At 39.4% G+C, this 24,793-nt stretch overlaps 1 protein-coding gene across 1 annotated transcript in view; it reads right to left on the bottom strand.

Annotated features, from left to right (window-relative positions):
• Nucleotides 1–22,023: 22,023 nt before the first annotated feature.
• Lpp (LIM domain containing preferred translocation partner in lipoma) overlaps nucleotides 22,024–24,793 on the bottom strand; it is a 424,227-nt gene continuing 421,457 nt past the window's right edge. Inside the window, exon 10 of the mRNA XM_028783897.1 lies at nucleotides 22,024–22,437. Within this exon, the coding sequence (XP_028639730.1) occupies nucleotides 22,309–22,437 (129 nt within the window). The 3' untranslated portion in view covers nucleotides 22,024–22,308. The remainder of the gene's footprint in view (nucleotides 22,438–24,793) is intronic.

Below are 24,793 nucleotides of genomic sequence, written 5' to 3' on the forward strand. Positions count from 1 at the left end.
GAGATAGCATTCAGCCCACAGAGACATTCTTTCATTCATGTGTTTATTCATTCATGCATCTATGTAGTACATATTAACTCAAGAACTTTCATATGTCCCACATACAAGGCTGAATAAAACACAGTCTAGATGCAAGTTTAGAAGTTGGAAATAAAGTTTAATTTTCTCTAAATATGAAAAAGCCTGTATCAATTGTGTGAAAATATGTAACAGGAAAAAATGCTGTCATAGGCTTAATATATTTATTATTAAACTATACATGCCATCAGCTGTTGTTTAAACAAAATCTCAGTCCTTGGATTTTATCAGTAAAACTTGGAAGCCAGATGCTGGGGTGTAAGCCTGCTAGATCCGAGAGGCAGAGAGAACATCCAGCTGACCTTTCCTTCTACTTTCTGTACATCTCTCTATCCATCCTCCTGACTTCCTCTTACTTGCTATATTTTTCTTCATAATCCTATGCTCACTTCCTGTAAATAGGTTGCTTGCTCTTCCTCTTGACCTATGGTTGAATTTATTTAATTCTATTTACAATATTCAAGTAGAAAACTCTTGGAAAACTTAAAAGTTTGTGCTAAGACTGAGTCACACCACAAGTAAAAACAGGTTTTTCCAGTAAATAACATAATCTCAGGGTTTACAGTGTGATTAAATATCCTGTAAGAATTGGCCATGAACATTTTAATGAGAATCGAAAAAGCTAGAAGGAAAGCTGAAAGATTTCAGGCCATGCTCAGGAAGTTTTATTGTATTCGGTAGAAGAAAAAAGGGAGGAAGGAAGAGACAGGTAGACAGAAACACACACAGACACACACACACACACACACACACACACACACACACACACACACAAATGGGTGAGGTATGAAGAATAGGACAACTGTGGTATCTAATTTGTGCCTTGGAAATTCCAGGCTGGAATTCTTACAGTATTTTCTATAGGCCAAGGAACACAGAAAAAATCATGGAAATACAGAATTTTGTGGTCCACATAGAAAGCTTTGTTCATTTTATAATTGTTCTTATTCTAATATATATAGAGAGAGGGGGAGGGAGAGAGGGAGGGATGGAGGGAGAGAGAGAGAGAGAGAGAGAGAGAGAGAGAGAGAGAGAGAGAAAAGGAGAGAGAGAGAGAAGCAATATATATCCTATCTAACTTCTGTGAATATTCAAAATGAAACACACATATTTAAAGCTTAAACACTAACATCCCCATAGAAGAGAAAACGTAGTGTTTATCTTTCTGGATCTAGGTTACCTCATTCAGGATCAGGAGGTAGAAGGAAGGAGAAGGAAGAGGGGTCAGAGGAAGGAGAAATATACTATAGTGTTATAATGAGGAAATCAAAATAGGGAGAATAAGCGGGAGGGGAATGAGAGAGCTGAGGAGAACAGGGTGTATGGGGAGAGATAACTAACACAAAAGGTCTTTTGCAAAGTTGTATGGAAACCTACCATAAAAGCTTCCTAAAATATGTACATATATAGAAGTAGTTTAAATTGAGCTAGCATATTGGAGTAGAGACAATACCCCAACTAAATATCACATGCTATAAAACAAACAAATAAACAAACAAACAAATAAAATCAAAACCCAAGACCAGGAATTTATTTCACCTTTGAGTCATTGGCCATAGACCCTCCTCCTAAAACATTATAGGCTAATACCAATGCAATTAGTTATCTTTTGCAAACTGATGGAAAGATCACCATTTTTAATGTCATAGAACATGGAGAAATCAAGCTGGTACTCAACAGAAAGCTTTTCCCCTACTGACTAGCATTTATTCTGCTGGAAGGTGCAATCTACAGAAGGCAAAAATCATCACCATTCTTGCCTTGTTTATAAACAACAGTGTGAGTGACAACAGTGACCTGTCTGCACTGGTGCAATAGTACCACAAATGTAGGCACTAGGAGGTAGCCATCTTCATTACTTTGTTATTGCTGTGACAACATACCACTACCAGGTAAACTTATAAAACAATGTGTTTGATTGGAATTAATTAAGTGGTTTTAGAGGATTACAGTCCATAACGGCAGAGAAGAGGCATGGTGGTGGAAGTGAATATGATCTCATATCTTGATCCACAAGTAGGAGACAAACAGTCTAACTAGGAATGCTGCTGAGTTCTTTGAATCTCAAAGCCTAACCCCAGTGACTTGCCTCCTCCAACAAGGCCACACCTTCCCAAACTGTTCCACTAACTAGGGACTAAGTATTCAAACATATGAGCCTATGGGAGCCGTCTTCATTCAAACCACCAGAGTAACTAGCCACTTATAAACTGGATTTAAGGTCCCTCCATATGTGTACTCTATACCTGACACTGCTAAAATATCTAAGAACCTGAGAATAGAACACTCACAGGGGAAAACCTATTATTGTTCTTCTGCTGGGTGAACAAAAAAATAAAATGACTCCTAATGACATATTGCTATACCCATAGAACACTGTATTACTCAGCCATAGCAGAGAACTTCTTCTTGCCATGGATGTTAAGTAATATGGAGACTCACAACTGGGCAATGTGCAGTGAGAGCCTTTGAGCACTCAACTCTAAAAGGGAGGACCAAACTCTAAATGGGATGTTTTCATCAAGCTCCCCCCCTCAGAGCCCAGGGATCAGATCTGTGCAGAATATGAGGCTGGAAGAGGCTCAGTTGGTGGATGACTCCAAGGCAACTGTCTTCCAGATAAAACAGGACTGATGCACATATAAATTCAAAGAAATTGTGACAGCACACACAAGGCCTGTATAATTTCAAATCAGACAAAATCCCGAAAAACATTCACAAAGAACAAACAAAGATGGAACAAAATCCCCAAATACTGGGATGAGTTTTTTTTTTCCCCTCTGAATCTGGTTACAATAAAATAGCAATTTAGTTTCTATTTCTTTATTTTACTTCATTTTTGTTAAATATTTTATTATTTTACATGCAGATAACACATTTGGATCCAACTTACTCCTCAAGTCCTTCCGTATTTCCACAATCCTTTTAGCTTTAACTTTCATTTCTCTAAGACTAACTCCATAGTTTCCCTCTCAATTGTTGATGTGTGCCTCATCTCCCTCAGAGGCCTTATGGCTACTACTCTATTGATTTTCTTTGCCTTAGGATTTTATTAATTTTCTGTCAGTTTTATGTCTAGCAAAGAGATTTTACCCAGAAGTTACTGACTCTTTTATTAACTAAACTTACTATTAACAGAGCTTAAACATACATTCTTTCATTTACAGCTTTTGTAATTTATGTTTTATTTAAGAAATCCTTTGTAATCTGAAGGTCATAATGATTTTTAACCTGAGTCTTAGAGTCATGAATATAAACACATGAAGCTTTGGGTATATTTGTTCCCACATAGATGCTCTCAGTACCTGCCTTTCCAGTGTCCAGCAATAACTTCCCTGTGATTTATCAGATTACCATAGATAGATGACTATAGTTTAAAATTTTCAGTTGTGATTCCTTCCTACATTTGTCTGTTTTGACACAAGCAATGCTCTCTCTTAATGACTATAGATTTATAGAAAGTCTCATTTGACAATGAAAATTATTCTTTCCATCACTCAGGATCTTTTTGAGGGTTCTTGGCATTTGATTTCTCATGACAATTTTAAAATTTGCTTGTCAAAGCTCATGGAACCTTCTTGTGAGACTCATATCAGAATTTCTCTAAGTCTATGGATCATTTAGTAAATACTATACTATTGTGGTAGTGTTTGCCTGTCTTTGAACATGTTGCACAGAGCCATTTGTGATTGCATTTCAGTGTTGTTTTTATGATTTTCTCCATTGATGTCTTCTCCATTTTAAAAAAGGATACTCATGGGTACTTCAATTCACATTTTTGTTTCTATAGTGTATAGTTATTTCAAAATACATAACAAAGTCTGTACTTGTTTTACCCACACTGACATGTATTATATTGCATATACTGGCATGGATTATTTCATATACACTGTGTATAGTAAACTTGATCATCGCTTTTAAATACTTTTTTGCATATACTTAATAGCCATAATGAACAGTTGTTTAATTTTATACATTCCATGCTTCCATAGTTTGTGTCCTTTTCAGTTTTACACTGATTATACTATTTAGTTTAGAGTTGAATTGGTGTGTTCTTTTTGAGAACAGCCACCTCACTCCTTCCCAGCTTTCCTCAGTTGCTTGTAGTTCTTTGTGTAGGGTTGTTGTGGTATTGTGGGCTTCTCTCCACACAGTTTTGACAGCCATTTGGTCCTCATTTGATTGGAGTTCTTTTGGCTAACATTTTATTTTAAGGAGGTGCCTTTCTTTAAATATAAGATGTGCTATTGTAGGTAGCAGATAGATATATCTGAATATATAATGGAAAATTTTTCCTTCTACAATTATATGGGCTAGTTTTTCTGGGTATATTAGTCTATGTAGACCCTTATACTCTTTTGGGACTTACTCTGGGGGTTCTTCTGGCTTTCAAATTTTCCTTTGAGGAATAAGCTGCTATTTTGATAGGTTTTTCTTTACATGTGACTTGAGTTTTCAATATCCTTTCTTTTTTATATATACTTTGTGTTTTAATTATAATATACCATGGGCATTTTCTTTTCTGGTGGTGTATATTTGGTGCTCTGCATTTCTTGTATTTATGTGGGTGTGTCTTTCCTTAGGTTGGAAAAGTTTTCTTCTGTGATCTTGTTGTGATCTATGCCATTAACGTGGGATTCTTCTCTCTCATCTATGCCTATAGTTTGAAGGTTTTTAAAAATCATGCCACACATTTCTTCTGTCTTTCCTGTGTTTATTTTTTTATTTATTTATGTGTTTCTTTGTTTTAATTGTTCTTGTTCCTTGCTTATTTAGACTACATCGGTAGTTCTCAACCTTCCTAATGCCGAGTTCCTCATGTTGTGGTGACAACAGCTGGATTGTGTGTACTTCACATTTTCATTGTTTGTTAACCAGCTAAGCTTTACAGAAAACTTTAGAGTGATCTTCAAATTTGCTGCATCCACTAAGAACACCCCCTCTCTCCCTCCCTCTCTCTCTCTCTCTCTCCCCCTCCCTCCCTCCCTCCCTCCCTCTCTCTCTCCCTCTCTCCCTCTCTCCCCCCCCCCCCCTCTCCCTCTCTCCCCCCCCCTCCCTGCTCCCTCTCTCACTCTGTGTCCTCTATTGAATTCCATTGGTCTATGGGTCTGCTTTGTGTCAGTGCCATTCTGATTTTATTATGATGGCTCTGTAGTATAACTTGATCTCAAGAATGTCGATGCTTCCTGCAACATTCTTTTTTTAGATTTTTTTTGGCTATCCTTGTTTTTTGAGCTTCATATTAATTTAATATTTTTTGACCTGTAAAGAATTTTGCTGGAATCTTGATTGGTATTTCATTGAATACTGATTGTTTTTTGGTAGGATGAACATTTTCACAATATTAATTCTTCCAATCCATGAACATGGGAGGTCTTTCCATTTTCTAGTGCTGTTTTTAAATTCTTCTCTTAAAGTTTTTATCGTAGAGATCTTTCTTATCTTTAGCTAGACTTGTTTTCAAATTTCTTTCTTTTTTTTTTTTTTTTTTGGTTTTTAGAGACAGGGTTTCTCTGTGCAGCCTTGGCTGTCCTGGAACTCACTCTGTAGACCAGGCTGGCCTTGAACTCAGAAATCCGCCTGCCTTTGCCTCCCAAGTGCTGGGATTACAGGCGTGCGCCACCACCGCCCAGCTTTCAAATTTCATTTACTGATTGATTGATTTAATGTGGCTATTGTGGATGAGATTGCTTCTCTGGTTTCTTTTTCAGTATGTTTGACCTTGGTATATAGGAAGTGTGTGTGTGTGTGTGTGTGTGTGTGTGTGTGTGTATTTTGCTTACTGTCACTTTGTTGAAAGTGTTTATAAGCACTATGAATTTTTTAGTGAGGTCACCAGAGTCTTTTATCTATAGAATCATTTCATCTGTTTGTTTGTTTTTTACTTATTGATCTAACTAAGAATTCAAGGACTATATTGAATAGGAGAGGAATGAGTAGGCATCCTTATCTTGTTACTAATCTTAGTGAGATGCTTTGAGGTTTTTATCTGTTTAGCATGTTGTTGCCTATGTGTTTGTCATATATAGCCTTTATTATGGTATGGTATGTGGGTATGTGGTATGTTCCTATCTCTACACATTCCATGATTTCTACCTTGAAGGGTTGTTGGGTTCTGTCAAAAGCCATTTCTGGAGTTATTGAGATAATCATGTGACTTCTATCACAGAGCCCATTTATATATCATATTAATATAATTACATTATACATTATACATAATGTAATGCGATATAGTACATTAATTAATTTATGTATATTGAACTATTCCTGTATCTCTTGGATGACACCAACTTTATTATGATGAATAGTCAAGTTTTGAAAGTGATTTTTTTTTTTACAGACACATATCTATTTACTTTTTCTTTGTTTTCTATTTTTCCCAATCTGCTTTTATACCATTTAAATTACATTCAAGTATTAAGGTTACATTCAGTTCTAGGCCGAGGAACTAGCGATACAATAGATGCAAATAGTCAGGGAACAAGCAAGACAATAAACACAAATAGTCAAAGAACAAGCAAGGAAATAAACAAAATTCCATGAACACTCTTGTGATCACTGTTTCTAAGGGCTTATCAGGGTGACCAAACTATCTGAGACAACGTCACTGTCCTAGCCCAAAGTCATGTTCATGTCTGAAGCCTGCTTCCTTGTTCTAGCCTAAGATTTAGATTCCTGCCTGAAATTACTTCTTTGTTCTTGCCTAATGTCAGATTCCTGCCTGAAGCCCATTTCCTTGTCCTTGGCCTATGTCAGATTCCTGCGAAGCAGCCCCAAAAGATTTCCATATCTCCCCCTTTTTTTAATTTCATAAACAAGACTGAGCCTGTCTTAGGTTGTTCTGACAAGAATGCAGGTTGTTCTGACAAGAATGCCTTCCTTACCTGTTGTGGAATAAGCATTATCAAAAACAATGCACTTCTGTCTTGGGTTGGAAAGGCTTTGTGCAGACTCTTACCTCTCTCTCTCTCTCTCTCTCTCTCTCTCTCTCTCTCTCTCTCTTTAGATTTTTGCTTTGGGGCTGAGAATGTAGCTCAGTTGGTAGAGCACCATGAGGGCTCAGATATGGCCTCCCACATTGTGTAAACTGGGTGTGGTGGTACATGTATGTAATTTCAGCACACAAGTGATGGAGGCAGGGTAATCAGAAGCTCAAGATCATCTTTGGCTGCAAAGAGTTTGACAACAGCCTATATTATCATTCTTTTCTTTATCCCTGCTTTTCTCCCACTCCACCTTTTTCTTGTTGATTTTTGTGGGTATACATTTTCTTTCTTTACATTTTAGCTGCTGAAACATTTACATATACATTTAATTTTAAAATCTGTTTATCCAACTGCACCCTTTTCCTAAATTGGCAAAAATCTTACAAAGATTAGATTCTTGTTCTCTGTGCCTACATTCTAATACTGTCCAGAACTTCAGTTTTGCTGGTTTATTCTCTCAAGTAAAATGATTGCTCAGTATAACAGTTCATGCAGATTTAACTATGTGGCTGCTATTTTCTCTCCTTCCATTCCTTGTTGAAATACTGCTATTCTTTCCTGTTTTACTTCTTTCTGAAATATTGTGTTGAGAGTCTTGCTTGTGGTCTAGACACATCACAGCCTCTTGGTTTTGCTCAACACTCAGTGTCATTATTGTCCTACATAATTAAACAATCTGTATGGTAGCACTACACTGAGTCAGGCAGCAGGACTCTAGTCCTGCCTTGTCATGATTCTGGACCTTGGGAAAATGCCTTCCTATCTCTGGGACTTGGATTTCCTTTAGTGGGTCATGGTGAATGGTCTCTAAAGGTCCTTCTTGCTCTCATAATTGCAAGTAGGACAAAATGGGTACACAGCACATTAGACTATGGAGAACAAAATGGGCTTGTCAAAAAACATCGAGTAACTGAGATGATGAGATGGGAAAGTAAATTACATAGCCCATGCCCCTTTTGATTACAACTTCCTGAATTTCCCCAGTATCCGTGGTGTACTCACCATGCATTCAAAGATGCTTTAAAAACAGCTGTCTCTGTGAGAGCCCTTCCACCCACAGTTCTCAGATGTTCAAGCAGCAGGAGATGGATATCAGGTGCTGGACTGAGAAAAGGGCTTCTTTCCAGCTTTTGTGATGGGAGACTCAGGAATACTCTAGTAAGCTTACACCTGAGTAAGCTTACACCTGAGGCTTAGTGCACTGGGTGTTTTCATTTTCCTGCACATCTGCTACATGAGAACTTGAACTTCGGTTTTTCTTTTTTTCTTTTTCTATTATTCTTAGAATATAAATGAGGACAAACTGATGACAAAGCCATCAAGAATGATTGAATACAAAGTGTGTAAATGTGCTCACTCTTCCTTGTATCTGATTCATTCACTCCTTCTCCTAGTGATCTGTACATGTCTATCTACTCAGTGTGTTTTGGATTATACCTTCATTCCTCATGGTGCCTAAGCAAAGAGTGATGTGTAGTGTTTGAGAAATAGTCATAGTACAAGCAGAGAAAGAACAAAAAAATGTGAGTTGTTGAATGAGGGTAGAATTTCACCAGGCCCACCTCAACCTCAATGGACCATTTGGATCTAACATTAAAAGGTCATGCATACACACTCACACATGTACACACACACCCACACACACACACACACACACACATACACATGCCCCTCACATACACACTTTTGCAGAGTCCAGAAAGAGGGTGCTAAAGTGGTCTGAGAACATGTCAGCAGTTGAGCTCATCTGGGTTGATGGAGTGGAGGCTTAATGCTCTTGTGGTATACTGGCTCTGAGAGGCAGTCTCAGAGGACCATATGGAAAGCAACTAGTGAAAAAAAATGAATCACAGTAACTGGGCTTAAAAGGAAACAGAGATCACCAGCTCTGAAAGAATTCCACACATAGGCAAGTTAAGTGGAATGAGAAGTTTATTGGATTTCTAAATATAAAGTAGTTCTTTTACAGAAAAAAGAATGTGATTTTCAAATTTATTCTCATTGAGCACTGGGAAACACAATCAAAATTGATAGAATGTAAATAAAAACTTGTTTTAATATAATTGAATAATGCGTAAATACAAAAGAAATTACCCAAATCACTTTCTTGTAACACAGCTTCTCTTGATTTTCAGAAGGGATTATGTGTGCTCCTGTGGGGATGTCAGGGATGGTTTATGAGGCAGCGAATCTATGCAGTTTGCTTACACTGTGAAAATACCATGGCTCTATCAGTATCATGCAGATGAACAATGTCATACCCTCCATGCATCTGTGTAGCTTTTCCTAAGTTGGAAATGTTACTGAGTCTCGAAGCTGCTGCTGGTGAGGCTGTGATGGTGGTCAGCTAGGAGGAAATGCCTGCTCCCAGTAGGTACGCTTAGCACAGAGAAAGCTGGACAGCTTTTCTCTCCTGTGCTTGACCTGTCCCATTAAACATGACTTAGCTTTCATATGAAGCTATCTCTCACGGCCACAAGTCAACAGACTGAAACTCAGAGCAAGGCCACACTGTGTCTGTCTCAGTTTATTTGTTCCCAAGGAGGAGAACCTGTGTATCCCAAAGACTTGAGGACAGCACACAGAGATTTTAGAATCCTTTTCTAGCACTGAAATCTGATCAGGTTAACAGCAGAAAATGATTAGTGTTGATATTAGATAGAGATCAAAGGATTAGCAACAGGAGAAACGGGAAAAAGTACTGTCCATCTCTAAAAAAAAAAAAAAACAACCTGACTCCAATCATGATGTCACTAAAGAAGTACAGCCATACCCCTAAAGCTACTCACCAGTGCTATTCCTTCAGCTCTCTTGGGTTGCTGGGCTCATGTGTGGAAGCCAGAGAGGTAGATGACTACCATGGCATTAAATATGTCTTCCACAATTTGTTCCCTCTACTTGCACTTGGTACAACTGTGTAGGAGAGGTGGCATTTTATGGTAGCTTTGTGACCAAGAGGACATCACTAATGTCCTTTCAGCAAGGCTAAATGGATGGGACAACACATCTTACTTTCCTCAGAGGCATATTCACGGGAATATGGAGCCAAGTGACTTAGAAGGAAAGGAAGCGACTTGGCAAGTGTGATCTGCCAGCTGGTTGAGTCAGACGACACATTGAGAACAATCTTTTTTGGAATCATGTCCTCCCTTCAACCCTTGTACAATCAGACAATATTTCCATGTACCTCAGCATATTTACCTGGCTCACCTCCTAGCACCACCACTGGGTAACAGCTCACTCTCGCAGGCTATGCTGCTGCCTTCTCAAAAATACCTAGAGTTCCTCTGTCACTGACAGAGAGAGCTCCAGGAACAAAAGCCCTCAAATAGCATGGACTGGTATTCTTAGGAGCTAGAGTAAAAATGCTTCAGGGATCTGGCAGGGATGCCTGGCCCCCTGAGCCTACATTCTCTATAGCTAAGACATTAGTTTTCTCTAGGTTAGCCTTAAGATAAAAGGAAATCTGCTGACACTCAAAACTTAGCAATACTTAAGTTTATAAAACACACATGGCACATATTAATTGCCTTTTCCTCGCCTGACAAAATGTTCGTGATTGTATTATTTCCATGAAATGCAGGTTCCTCAGCAATTTGCCACTATTCCTGGGATATAAATGCAAAGTGGCTGTGTCAGCAGGAAGTGCTGGAGACTTGTTTTAGCCCATTTCATGGTAGCCACTGAAGGGGAGATTGGAAATGAGCCACCCTCTTCGATTTGGCGATGCTTCCCTATCTCAGCACCTACCTCCTGCTGATGGTGTTTTTGAAGGCTGAACAGTGCGAGTTCGGGTACCGTGTGTACATACATATGTAGGAATAACGTTTATGTTTCTCAGAATAGGCACTCTTTGAAGGCAGTACATCTAAAAGTAAAGTTAATAGAGCCTATATTTAGCACTCATCTTCTCACTTTGCTGATGTGTATGCTGAACAGAAGATCACAGATTTAAAATCAGTCTCGCAGAGGCCGGAGTCGGCAAATGGCTATATTCAGAGCTGGCAAAATCTTGCCAACTCCACTGAAGCTGTTAAAAAGGCAGAGCTGGAGAAGGTGCAATCATTTTTCTCAAAGGTGATAGCACAGAAGGAGAAAAGCTTGCGACAAAGCCATGAAATAAGAGCCTGTGTACGCAGCTCAGGCAAGATTACTATCCCTGGGCTCTGTGCCTCGGTGCCACATCTACTTTGTGGCACAGCTTAGTACTTAGAAAGTTCATCTCATAATTGCACACATTCCCATGGTTCGCAGAGAGAAAGAAAAGCCCCAAATCTGTTAAGTAATGATAAAGGCGTAGATTCAGACAAGGCAATGCAAAACCTAGGGTAAGTCACTACGCAGAGCACCCACGGAGCTCAGGGCTCCCCTCAGCTGCACAAACTTGGCTTCTAAGTTTCAGGTTTTGCGTAAGAAACATAATTCCACATGGTATTCTTGAGACAAGAGCCAGTCATGTGTCGTATTTAATTCTATTTTCTCCTTGACATGTTTTCTGGAAAAGAGTGAAGACACGATTCCAATGCATAAAGGGGAGCCCTTCTACCCATTCACTCATGAGGAAAGAGCTCTTGGGTAGTCTGCTTACCAGGTGTCCCAAGTGCACACATGGGTAGTAAAGGACAGTCACTGAGAAATGATTTTGCTACTGCTTCCCTGCCAAACCTTTTTTTCTGATCAGATCCGTGTCCGGAGTCTCCATTTCATTAGGACACATGTCTGTTTGGCCTTCTTACTTGAGGTAGAAGGAGGGTCCAGCCTAATTCAGTTTGCCAATGAGCAATTGAGGTCTGCGGCACTATGGCTTTTGGTGATGTAATCCCATAGGCTGATGTATATGACACTCTTTTAGCCACCAAGCAGAACTCAAAAGGTTACTACAATGCACATACTACGCAAGAATTAACTCCCATCTTAGACAAAATGAGACCATTCCCATTGATGTTATTTAAATTATGAAACTCCCTTTCCTCTCAGTCTGTGCTTGAAGGAATGAAACATGTTAGGCAGATACAGCATGACCTGGCCAAGCCAAGCCATTCTATTCCTGTAACAACTAAGTGAGAATTGTGACTATCCAAAATCAAAGAGCGCCGAGAGGAGGAACTAGGTTATTTCTCTTTCACACAAGTCTCCCCTAAGAAATAAAGCAAGAAGGGGTTTGGAGGAGGGCGTATAAATGCTGCTTTATATTTCCTGATTGAGAAATGGAGCTACATAATTTGTTGAGCAAAGATACTCAGAGCTAATATATTTACTTCATTATCAAAAGGAATGTAGATTTATGAAAGCAACTATGAATTACTATACGTCAATATGAAGCAAAGCAGATGGTATAGAAAATGGCAACACAATGCCCCAAGAACGCTGGGTTCTTCTACTTTGCCGCTTTCCCTGCAGAAATAGGAGGAATCCAGCAAGAGAGATAAACACCTTTTAAAAGATACGTTTCTTTTCCCTTTTGGAAGCTATGACAACAGCTCAGATCTAGGAATTATTAATTTTCTGGTCTGAAGAGCTAAAGTGTTTAAAAATAAGATTTCTTTGGAGAATCAGCTTTCTTGACAAGACCTGTGTGTGTGTGTGTTTCAATAATAACACAACTGTGCGTTCTTTAAATCATCTCTGGAACTATATTAAATAGGGTGGAAAAATGAAAATTTTTATCCATATTTTTCTTTTCTATATTATATGAAGAAGGAAAAACAGGGTTGATTCATGAAGATATATGAAAAATATCACAAACTTTGCAGGAAGCAGTACCCTTACATACTCAGCTCTTTACTGTCCTTTTGTCTAATGAGATGGGACAGCTCTACAGAAGCAAGTTTCTCCTCAGGTTATTATGAGGAGTGATCAAAAGACATAATTAATCTATAGCTTAGCTGGGTTACCCCATCTGTGTTAGAGGAAATGGTTTCCATTCTACCCGCCATAAAATCCATCAAACTCTTGGATAGGCAAGACACCTCTCTGATTTGTGGCTGTGATTGCTCAGCCAATGTTGCTAACCTCCTGGTCCTCTCCAATGTCTGGTATGATATTTCCCTTTTTCGAAGACTGGGAAAAGCAGAAAGGACATTTGCTATTTCACTTGCATCTTACTAATCTAAGGGAACAGGTAAATGAGTGGTGATCTTGGTCTGATAGAGGAGAAGCTCTAGGGACGACAAATGCCTAACTTACAGACATCTGAAAGGGTTTCTAGATTGAGTGCAGATATAATGTGGACAAAGAAGATTTTCTTAATTAGTCAACAGATTTTCAACTTGTACCAAACAGGCAGAAGATAGAAAAACGAAAGCCAAGACTGTACCTGGAAGGCATATCTTCATTAGGAAGTCAGCTCTAAGAGGAGTGTTTATTTGTTGAGCTGCAATGTTGACTGACTTCTAGAAGGTATCCAGGGTCCTCCAAGTAGGGCTTTTGTTGTTGCAAGAATATAGTGCCATGCTCCTTGTGATAAGGGTAGATGATAGGTACAACAGCCTGAGAAGCATCCCCTATCCAATGATGAAGGATACACTTCAGAAAGTCTGCTTATTCAATAGCACTTGTTTAGACCGTTCAAAGTCTTTGGTCTTGGGTTTGTTGGATCAGAAATTCCTGGCTGCCTCAGTATACTCTTGGCAGGCTCTACATACACGTTAACTGATAGACAGAATAATGGTTTAACCTATAGCAGTTTCTGCCTCTGTGGGATGCACATCGTGGTCCATGGGAGGGAAGGCTTTCTTAAAACTCAGGTAATCTCTGCACACTACTATATTTGAAATAATATAGTCTCAATTGATATCCTGAACTTGAGAAGTCCAGAGAGGTTTCCAGTTAATATAAACCAACAGTCTCTGGGGAAATTTGCTGCAATGTGCTTCTGCACAGTTAGTCATTTGTTCTCAGTGGCCTTTGCTCCATGGGTATCATCACAGAGGTGATCACAAAGACCTGTGGCTTCTCACAAGATGACACAAACATGTGCAATCTCTTAACGATCTGCAACAATGATACACATATACACCTGCCACTGATAACTAAATGGTTCTTGTGGGTTTCCATGGATATTTTTCTAACAGGGCCTTGTGTGACGAGGGCTGGGTAAATACCCACATCTCACACTTACCAGCTATATTGCTTTTGGCAAGACACTTAATGATTCTGAACCTCAGCCTTCTCTTCTAGGACAAGGCTATTAATAACCATCCTCCCAGGGCTCTTCTATGTGTAAAAACAGCTTGGAAATTCTCTCAGGAATTTTATTATTTCACAGCTAGAAATCCACCCAGAGGTGCTACCTACCCGGGGTGGATAGCAGCCTCTGGTTATAGGGATCTCAAATTCAAAGCTGATATAGAGGAGACACAAACCCTGTTCTTCCAAAGGCTAATGGTTGCTAGCTAAACGGTAACCCTGGGCAACAGCGAGAGAATTTATATATTTTTTGCATAAAACACAGCATCACCCAATCCCTTTTCTTAAGAACAGTACCATTTTGTACTGAAGAACTGATCAGAAGTAGTGAGTTTTCAGTAGTACTGCTGTATTTTGCTTTTGACTTTTCCTTGTAAAAGCTGGAGATTCCACGGTCATTATCAGTGACCTTATAAATGAAACAAATTGTTCACAGGACAGTTACTTAGGGAGGGCATGAAGGTATATGAAAACTGTCAGAACATTTTGTTTTCTGGACAGAAATACACCAACAAAAATTATACAAATTTTAATATCTGTCAGAAATCTTTTTGACTTTTTTTTAGTGGATGTTGAAATTTAAAGCATTTGTACTCTTCAGTTAAAAATGGAAGTTGTTTTTTTAAAAGTCATACATCGTTCAAAAACAAAATACAGAGGAAGAGAAAAATAAGGGGAGGACTGGATTTTATTATATTTTTTAGGTTAGTTCTGAGGATCCAGGAGAACATAAAGCCAAAGACTGGCTCTGTTTTAATGTCAAAAGTAGCTGAAACAGAGGGACTTCCTCAGGCTGATGAGTTCCTTGACATAGGCTCTATTTAAGCAAACTTTACTGTGCAGAAAGGAGTCCTGATGGAACTGGAACACCAAGTGAGGCAGATGGCTGTGAGCCCTAACTATATTCCTAGAAGAAGAAAAAAGTAGAGAGAGCCCACTTATTCCTTTCTGAGGGTTCAAAAGTCCAGCACATTTGCTACAAGAGAAGAGGATATAGTATGGTCCAATAAGAATGCATTTGTCACAACAAAGACCACAGAACGCTATTTCTTATCTATACTGTATGAGTTTGTTGTGTCTGACTAGTCACTGACTGTAACGGTGATGAGACAAGATTAACAGTCGGTTTTCTTCGATGCCTTTCCCTTCTCACTGAGCCTGAATATATGAAAGCTCTCTCTGCTGTTAAGACTCCCGAATCCATGCACCAGGGCCAAGGCATCTTTGCAGATAGGAGCCTATGCTGTCCTGGTGGCCTGTAACTAGTCCTCCTAAGACTTCCCAATGCAGTTGGTAGTAAGTCAGCTCATATCCTCACATGTCCTCCCTGAATTCCCACAGAGGTCTTTCACATGCCACACTCATTTCTAGGAAGAAGTATGGACTGACTATTTGATCTTACTGTAGTCAGTCTGAGTCTCTCAGAGAGATTCAACAATGGCCATTTAAAAAGATCAGTTAAGGAACTAAGATACTAAGGAGACAAAACTTAAATCCTAAACCTCCCCCCCTCTCTCTTTGGTTTTTTTGAGACAGGGTTTCTCTTAGCTTTGGCTGTCTTAAGGAGAGTATAAATTGATCACAGAGAGAAGCTTTAGTCACAAATATTAGTAATAAATGGATAAGTTTAGAATCAGAGACTAATATCGATGGAGAACTTCCTAAGTGCCAAGAACCTTTTTTTCTATACATCATGGAAATAGACAAGTGTTATCCTTGAGAAGACACTGCTAAAGGTAAAGAGACTTGATGAGGCAGAGAGCAGGATGGATGGAATATGCCTTAGCTCCCTTCCTCTCTTCCCAAGGACTTTGATTCTACTGCCATCAAAACCAGCAGTGAAACACGTTAACAAAAATCAGTCCAGAAGATAAAGAGGGTTATTTTTTTTTCAGATTGGCTGACCCATCTTTACCTAGCTTTGTCTTTAGGAGGGAATTCCCTTCAAGGGAGGTCAACAGTTTCACTTGAAGGATTCTCATTCTTTTTCCTTTCAACCTGAGACAAAGTGCTTTCACTTACCCTAACAAACAGCTATAGCTGAGTCAAAGACTAGATGCAAAGAGAATCAGGAAATATTTAGGAAACTAAAAGGTAATGTCACTGGAAACAGAAGGTAACAGCCACTGTCAATGTTAACAAATGACAAGCTGAAGTACTTGGTGGTATCAAACCCACAAAGGTGAAGGGTCTGAAATTTAGAAGGTTTTATGTAGTTCCCCAGCTATCCTGGGTTGCCGTGAGTGTGTCCCACACTGGCCATCATATTCAGTAATAAATACTATGGCCATCAGTCAGGAAAGCAATAGAGAATGCAGATCTTTATAAGGGAACTATAGTAATGTATACTCAGGTACAACTTGATGAGAAGTTGAGTACAACTTGATGAGTACCCGGGGAATATGTTCAACAACATCTCCTAGCACCTGGGTTGAACACAAGGTGACATGGTGACATCTGCATTCCTAACAGATCATTCTGCTTCTAGGACTGAAAACTGAATTTAGAAGTTATGTTCAAAGATAAGTTCATGGAGTACATTGGTGGCTATTTAACAATATCCTATTGGAGCACAGTAGGTGACTATCAGTCAGATGAATGAAGTTTTATCTTGCCCCTAAGTGTATAGGTATCTTGGAAAACTTAGCTCTGCTATTCATTCTAAGTATTACAAAAGAATTTGAGCATTTGTAGTATGCTAATTTTTAATAAATGCTAGAAGATAGAGATACTTATCATCCTGGCTAGACCCCCCCCCCCAGCTATAAAACAAATACCAATCAGAAGCAAAGAACAAAAATTTGAGCATTTTTCCCCCAGTAAGACAGATAAAAATATGTTCTCTACAAATATCTCTACAATTAGTCATATGCATGGTGGCTAACTAAAATATTGTCTAAAAACTTTGCATAAGGAAGAAAAAATTAAAACAGAAAAGTAAATTAGTGTCTTTCTCTTTTGTACTAAGGGGAAAATATACCTACAAAATAACGTACACACTACAAAAAAATTTTTAGTGCTGAAAAGCACTCCCTTACAAGTACCGAGTCAATTATTCTCATTTAAGTGTACCATGGGCTAAGCTCTGCAATGTTAAAGTTTGGGAAAGAATATAGTTTCTCATTGCTACAAAGAAAATTATCAAGTTCATTGCAGTGGGACAAAATGCTGTTCTCTTACTAAAAATATTAAGTTTTTTTGTGGTGAAAGTGACTTTGAGTTGAAAACAAAATCCTAGTCTAGCCATAGAAAGATCACATTGCACATAGTTGAGAAATATACAGATAATTTAAGGCGATATCCTATCAGTTAAGTCCCCGATAAAGATTCATTAAAATACAGCTGAAAGACTACACCTCCCTCTAGAGATAAGCACAAGCTAAAGAGTATGTCCCCATAAAGCAGTTTTGCTAGCTGGTTAAGTCTATGTTCTGGTAGCCGTTCTCCTTTAATGAGATCATAATGCTGTTGTATCCTAACTAAACGTACAGAGAAGGCCAAATAGGGCAGCATCAGCAGGCACGATGGAGAGAGGTTAAAGGGAGATGGCAAAGGAGAGAAGAGGAGAAAGCAGGGAGGGAGGAGCTCAGCACTTGCATTAGATCACAGTAGCTTTGGCCAGGTTCATTTGAAAAGGTCAGAAATAAAGCAATGCTAACCAACCGACAGCATCACAAGCAGCTTCATTCCAAGTACCAGCCAATTAAGTTACTTGTCCAGAAATATTCAAGGTTGCACCACAATAGTATCTTGCTCAGAAACCAAGGTGGTTTATAACTGAGTCTAACAAATAATACAATGTAAAAATGTGAGTGCATAAGTGGTATTATAGGCACAAGTCTCTGCCTTTAGTATCCCACTAAAACAAGGGGAAGACCATGTACGTTAGAGCCATGAGGACTTTCCAAACTGGTGCATTAAGATGGAAGTGTGCTCACGTGCTCTCCCCCCCCCCCCGCCCCTGTATATCTTTGAAATTGGAGTATTTCTATTACTGAGCAATAGTCTTAGTAGTGTAAACAGGTTATTTTAAAATAAGGCACAATTGTGGATTGCTTTTAATTGTCTCTTGTGAAAGTACACCAGAAGAGCCATCCCAGGACATGGATTAAGGCACATTTTGCAGAGGTATCTTTTTCGGTTGCTGGTTTTCTACAGATGGCTGAATCGGGGGTATGGAACATGCTGTCATATTTCATTCATAACACACATGTACTGTAGCTGTAGGCAACAGATGGACAATCACTTGTTTAATCTACAAATGTGAAATGCTAAGGTAGAATGGCAATATTTCTAGAAATGTATATGGGGAAAAAAAAAGCCTTTCCAAGCCAGGAGGGATGGTGAGAGGCTGGGAGGTTACATCAGTGTTTCTCGGATCTCCCTAGCAGCTGCCATAATTTTCCCGACACCCTTCAAAACTTGAGAATGGAAGGATCAGGGGGCAACCGACACAGATCTGACAAGAGAAGCCCAAACCACATCAAATAGAAATAACACTGTTATTCCTGACTGGTTCACATTAATAGGATTTGTAGTAACTAGGAAGATGTTTGGCAATTGTGTTTTCAGAGTCCTGCCTATTAACGCTCTGCTGCAGCCTCACAGAGCACTCTCCGCTCCCCCTGGCCCAAGTACAAAAGAGCTGTTTATGGTTATTAAGTTCCATACTTTTTAAGTCCAACATAAATATTATTGCAGAATATTTAGTGTTTTTAAGTTTGTGTCCTTAATCAGCATATAACCCATGTAGTAGTTCTGATCGAAAGTTGTTCCTACAGGGACAACAATGTGCTAATGATAGGAAAAAACACCCACATCTTTGAGCTGCAGAGATGGCAGTATTTAACTAACACTGTGCTAGGACTTGTAAGGATGTATTTTTGAGTTTTGAAGGCAATGTCGCTTGCCAATCAGACTCCATATTGAGCCAGTCTGAGATGGGAACCCAAACAATCATGAAATCTTATTCTGGATGGGAGGTTTAGCTGTGGTAGAGCACTTGTCTATTTTATGCAAGGCTGAGAGATCCATCCCCACCACTTCAGAAATAGAAAGAGGATTATTTTGAATGTTCTCTGCAGAGCCCATGATGGTGGGTTTTTTCCTTTTTTATGTATTTTATACAGAATAACCAAATGTTTGTGCTCTTGAAATTTAAACAATTCAGGTATAATTTTATAAGTTTTCTGTTACAGATATTATATTTTTTCTATTTTGTTTTTAAATGATAAGTAAGGCAATATATCAAAAGACAATGCATATAATCATTAAGGTAATAGATCTTTATATCTCTACAGTAGGCAAAACTTTATGTAGCTAAGACAGCAAAGAGTAGAGTACTTGGTATTGCATAAATCAAATGCTTAGTAGAAGAAAACAGGAAAGCAATGTAAGTTATATATTAGAGAAATTGCAGAATAATGTGGTAGGATCCTTTATACTCATTAGACTTTGTGAAAGGAAAACATCTAATTCTAAATATTTCTGTATATGTGTATGTGCACATTCATTATTATAAAAGTATAAGTCTATATTAAAAAGAAATTTACTTTAAAAAAATCTTTGGTAAAGATCCTCTGAGGTTACTTGTCAGGAAAGCATTGGGTAGGCTATGAGCAAGAGAGCTCTGCTTGGAAAACCTCAGGGAAGAAACTGGGGCAGCATTTTCCTATAAATCTCCCATGTAAACATCTGGTTACATAAGTAGTTACATGTAACAAACAAGGAAGATGTTATTGCTCTATAGTATAAATATTACATAAACTCTTCCTCTGCTGTCTGAACTTATAGCAATATTCCTACATTTCTAGACATTATTCCTGCCCCTTACTTATACCACATTCTACTTTTGGCTTAAAGACATTTCCTGAAATATTTTGTGGTGAACATTTTAGTCAGTTCAAGCCTGCATCCACCTCGATTGTCTGTCTGCGTTCCTCAAGGTCATGGGCACAGCTGAGCCTTTGATTTGCAGTACAGAGATTCCAAGCTAGAGTGGCCACCGAATCCTGAGAGCCACAAGCTGTCCTCCATGAACCTCAAGATAAGAGAAGCAAGGTGAGAGGAGGCGGCAAGGAAAAGCTCCTGAAATGCATAGTTTTGGGGGCTCTAACAGGCAAACTGCCTGATGGAGAAAGTAAGTAAGCCACAGGCTGACCCAGAGGGCTGCCTGACAACAGCCTAAGGCTTCCTTTAATTGCTTGTATGATGACTTCCATTCAAGTAAAATAAATTTTATAGAATTCCTGAGGCATGGGTTGCAATTTTAAACACACACAAGTAATTGAACATTTTTTTTTTGCTCTAAATGGTAAAATTAAAACTGTCAGACTAGAAAATCATCATGTCATGAAAATTAAAAAAAAAAAAGATGCAGAAGGGTTGGGGATGCTGGGGTGAAGGGCGCATGCCAAGCACACGAGGCCCTAGTTCAACTCCCAGTACTACATAAAAGAAATAAAAAGATATTTGTGGAATTTAAAGAATTTAAAGTGACTATACTTCTACAAGTGGGTATTAGGTATATAAGGATTGCTATATTATTATTTATACCCTTCTGAATATTTAAGGTACTCCATAATTTAAAGGTTTATGTCTGTACAAGATTTATAGAAAGCTTTGGGAAATCTTATTCTGAGATACTGAGTACTGAGTTTACAACTCGGCCAGCTGCGATTGCTGAGTGAGGCGTCTTCTCTGAACGAAGCAAATTGGCTCTGGTTGGCAAGCAAGTGTTTCACTGGCTAATAAGAGTTCGCATAAAGATTCTAGGCAGGCATTCTGCATATTTTTACCTCAGAAAGACAATTTGGTTTTCAGCGATTGTCTTTGAAAGTGTGGTGTAAATGTCACATTGATGATAGGAAAATGTCTCCTGCAATATGTACTGGAGTTGCAGAAGGATTGTAAGAATAATAAACTCTGGTTTCACAATCTTTCCCAGCTTATTTGTCTTTTAAAAAGAAGATGAAACATGGTTACATAACTTCATTTCATGTGTCCCGATTTGCAATTTCCAGGCAAAAGAGATTTAGGCTTGGGTCATTATAAAGCAAAAGGAAGAAAGATAAGAATTTGAATCCTTTTAATACTTATCTTTCTAAAGATAAATATTAATTGTAGTGACCATGCTTATATATTTGGGGAAGTTTCACAGTAATTCTAAGATGAAGAGTTGGACAGATTTGGAAATATATCAAAAGCAAGTCTGGCTGTCATATGTCCAGAGAGTGTGGGAGGTAACTCTCAGGGTGGGATTATGAAAATACAACAGGCCTTCCAAATACACCTAGAAATTCATCTGCTAGCATTTCCCACTGGGCCTCTTTAGCACAGTGGTGAAACCTGGCTTTCTTTCTCCACGTTTTTAGATATTGGCCAATCAATGTTTTCAAATGAGCCCTGACTGCTGGGCACTGCAGATTTTGAATTTGGATAGTTGTAGACTAACACTGTGCTCCTGTTAACTTTTTCAAATAAATTCTTTATAGCTTAACATAGAAAAATATGCCCCCACACCATTATTTTTAGCAGGAGACATGAGGGGTGTAGTGCAATGGGAAACTTCACCTTTTCAATACCTGGTCACAGGATCACTGACTTTTGTAGCCACAGCCAGAGGAAAAGAGACAGACAGGGCGAGACTTAAGGCACCTGCATGCTGGCACATTCACCCTGGAGAAATCATGTGACAGCAAATACCACACTAAAAATCTATTCAACCCCATGAGAAGTGAGACAAGCATGAGGATTAAAAGTCCCAGGAATGCAGAAGTGAATGGGATGGAGCATAATCTGTGCAAAAATGTGGAAGTCCTTGGAACAAAGGCTCACCAAGGCCCTACATGATTAAATGTGAAATGTGCATTTGGTAAGAACGTAGACAAATCGTATCATCTATGTGCTTCTACAGACAAGGTTAACAGCAGATGAAGAACAGAGACTCTCCCAGAGGTTGAGCTTTGCCTCTATTTTTCTATTTCTTCTCTTATCTTTTTCTTGTGTTGCGTTCTTCTTGGTGGCATGCACTCGGCAGCTGAGCTGGCTACTGACTCTACAGGTCAGTGCTTGCCTTGGCCGTCAAGACCCTGATGCGGGCTGAGTTGCAGGTCTTACAGAGGATGTGTCCATCCAATGGGTAGCAGCCTTGGTTGTCTCCTTCGGACAGAAGACCACCACAGTCCTAGGGAAATGAAGACAGTGAAGTAGGTAAACTGAAGCACAGGCAAAACTGAGCCTCTTTATGAGGCTTCCGTAATGAGGACACTGTACCCCATGCTCAGTATATGACGTAGCAGATCTCGAATGAAACTGAATTAGAGATCAGCAACATAAGTACAACAGTAACCAGGAGTAGCGGCACACACCTTTAATCCTAGAACTCGGGAGGCAGAGGCAGGTGGACCTCTGTGAGTTCAAGGCCAGCCTAGACTACATAGCAAGTTCTAGGCCAGGAAAGACTAGATAGGAAGATCCTGTCTCAAAACAAAACAACTATAAATAGCGTAAAATTACTCTTCTAGTCACCATATACAAAACAATACAAGAAAAAAGCCTACAGATCTCAGCTCCCAGTGGGTAGCTTTCTCTCCCAAACAACAGTGAAGAAAATGAAGTATGGTCTCTCATGCACCTTACCCTTGCCACTCAGTTTTAGGATCTCTTCAGAAGAATGGACAGGCAGGTATGAGAATAGAAGTTTGTAGCTATTTAAATAAAAGGAAAGTGATTTCTGGCATGTAGAAAGGCTACCAGTGGCTTTTGCATATTTACTGCAATAGTAGCAAGGACAGAAAATTACAAGAGCTGGGTGGACTGGTGGTTGGTAGTGTTTTCCAAAAGGGATAGCACAGTGAAGAGGGAGACTGGAGACGAGCTCCATGGGTGCCACTGTGAGGCTTGGCACTGTCTGTGAAGGCTGCTCACAAGACTGAATACCATTCTGAAAATAATTCAGCCATTTTGTACCCCATTGAGCTTCTGGGATGGTCGAAGCAGATAAAGGGTATGAATGTGTAAAATGCAGAGTCGCATACATGTGTAGGAGGTGTTGCTGTTGGTATCCATGAACGCACATTATGTAATGTGTTAGGTAGCACTGGAAGGCAACCCTTGCCTTTAGGAGAAATGGGAGTGTGCTTGGGAAATAAACAGCCACATTTAGCACTGTGTGCCCTGCTCATAGTAACAGAAGCCGTCATGGGCCACGGCTGCTGCATAGTTGTCCTCTGTTCTCCGAGAGTGGCAAAGAGATGAATGAAGCCAGGCCTACAGCTGACAAATAATAAACTCTGCGTATAAACAAGGCTGACCCAAAGTGCCACAGCAGACACAATCATGACCCACAGGAAGTTTGGCTTTGCCAAAAAGAACCAATGATATATGATACTTTGAGATGTCTTCAGGAAGTGAGTAATGGAAGCAAACCAAAAAAATATTATAAATGACATGATTCATAGAAGACACTGTTTTAAGCCTCTTTTCTCTTCTCCTCTTCTCTTCTCCTCTCCCTCTCCCCACCTCTCTGTGTACACGCACACATGCGTGCATGCATACACACACGAGGGTCAGAATTTGACAATGTCTGGTGTCTTTCTCTGTCATCCTCTCCTTGTTACCTTTTAGGATGATCTCTCTCTCTCTCTCTCTCCCTCTCTTGGGGTCACTTCAGTTCAGCTGGAGTGAGCTGTTAATTAGCGCTTGGATCTATAGCGGCCCAACAGACCTTCCTCTTTCTCCTTCACAATTGCTGGTGTTACTGGTACATGCTGCTGTTCTTTATTTACAAGAACCCTCAGGATCCAAACTTAGGTCCCTGCACTTATGTGGTAAATACCTACTGACCAAGCTGTTTCAAGCTCAGTTGCCCAATTTCAAGCCTTTAATGAGTTGTCCTCGATGGTCATTTGGACCTTGTAGAAAGTCCAATACTGACCACAGCATTGGAAGCACAGGTATCTAACATCATAACACTGAGAGGTGCTATACAGGAGAAGGCCATAATGGAGAAACCTCCTTCCTGTTTCTCAGGGTGGCAGGCAGGGCTAGAAATGTGGCTTGCTGTCTTCCATTTTAGGCTCTTCTCATTTTATGGTTTTGTTTCTGGAAGTTTTTCAGCAATTAAAGGCAAATCTAATTTGTACAGCACACTGGATGCAAAAACACAAGTCAAAGCCTGTGTGTATGTAATGGAGTATGTGAGAAACTGTGGGGGCCCTTTTTGGAGCCTTAGTGTCTCCTGTAAAATGACCTCTAAAGGATGCCTGTACCCCTGTGGTCCCATTACAGGAATGCTGGAAAGACGATGGCTGAACACTGATGTTCTCCTTACTTCCCTGTTCATAAACCTTGCATAAAAACTGTTAGTTTGGTATTGTATTTCTTCATGTTAAGTCTGGAGAGGGGCATACAACTTGGGCTTTAGGGAGAAACAAGGCATAGTGCATAAAACAGATGGTCAGTTATAGGCAAGGCAGTGAATGGAGTGGACAAATTCTCCAGGGCCTTCAGAGCCTTCCCAGCCTGCATCCTTGGGCATC

Source organism: Grammomys surdaster, unplaced genomic scaffold (assembly GCF_004785775.1).
Source record: "Grammomys surdaster isolate TR1022 unplaced genomic scaffold, NIH_TR_1.0 1166, whole genome shotgun sequence".
Lineage (NCBI taxonomy): Eukaryota > Metazoa > Chordata > Mammalia > Rodentia > Muridae > Grammomys > Grammomys surdaster.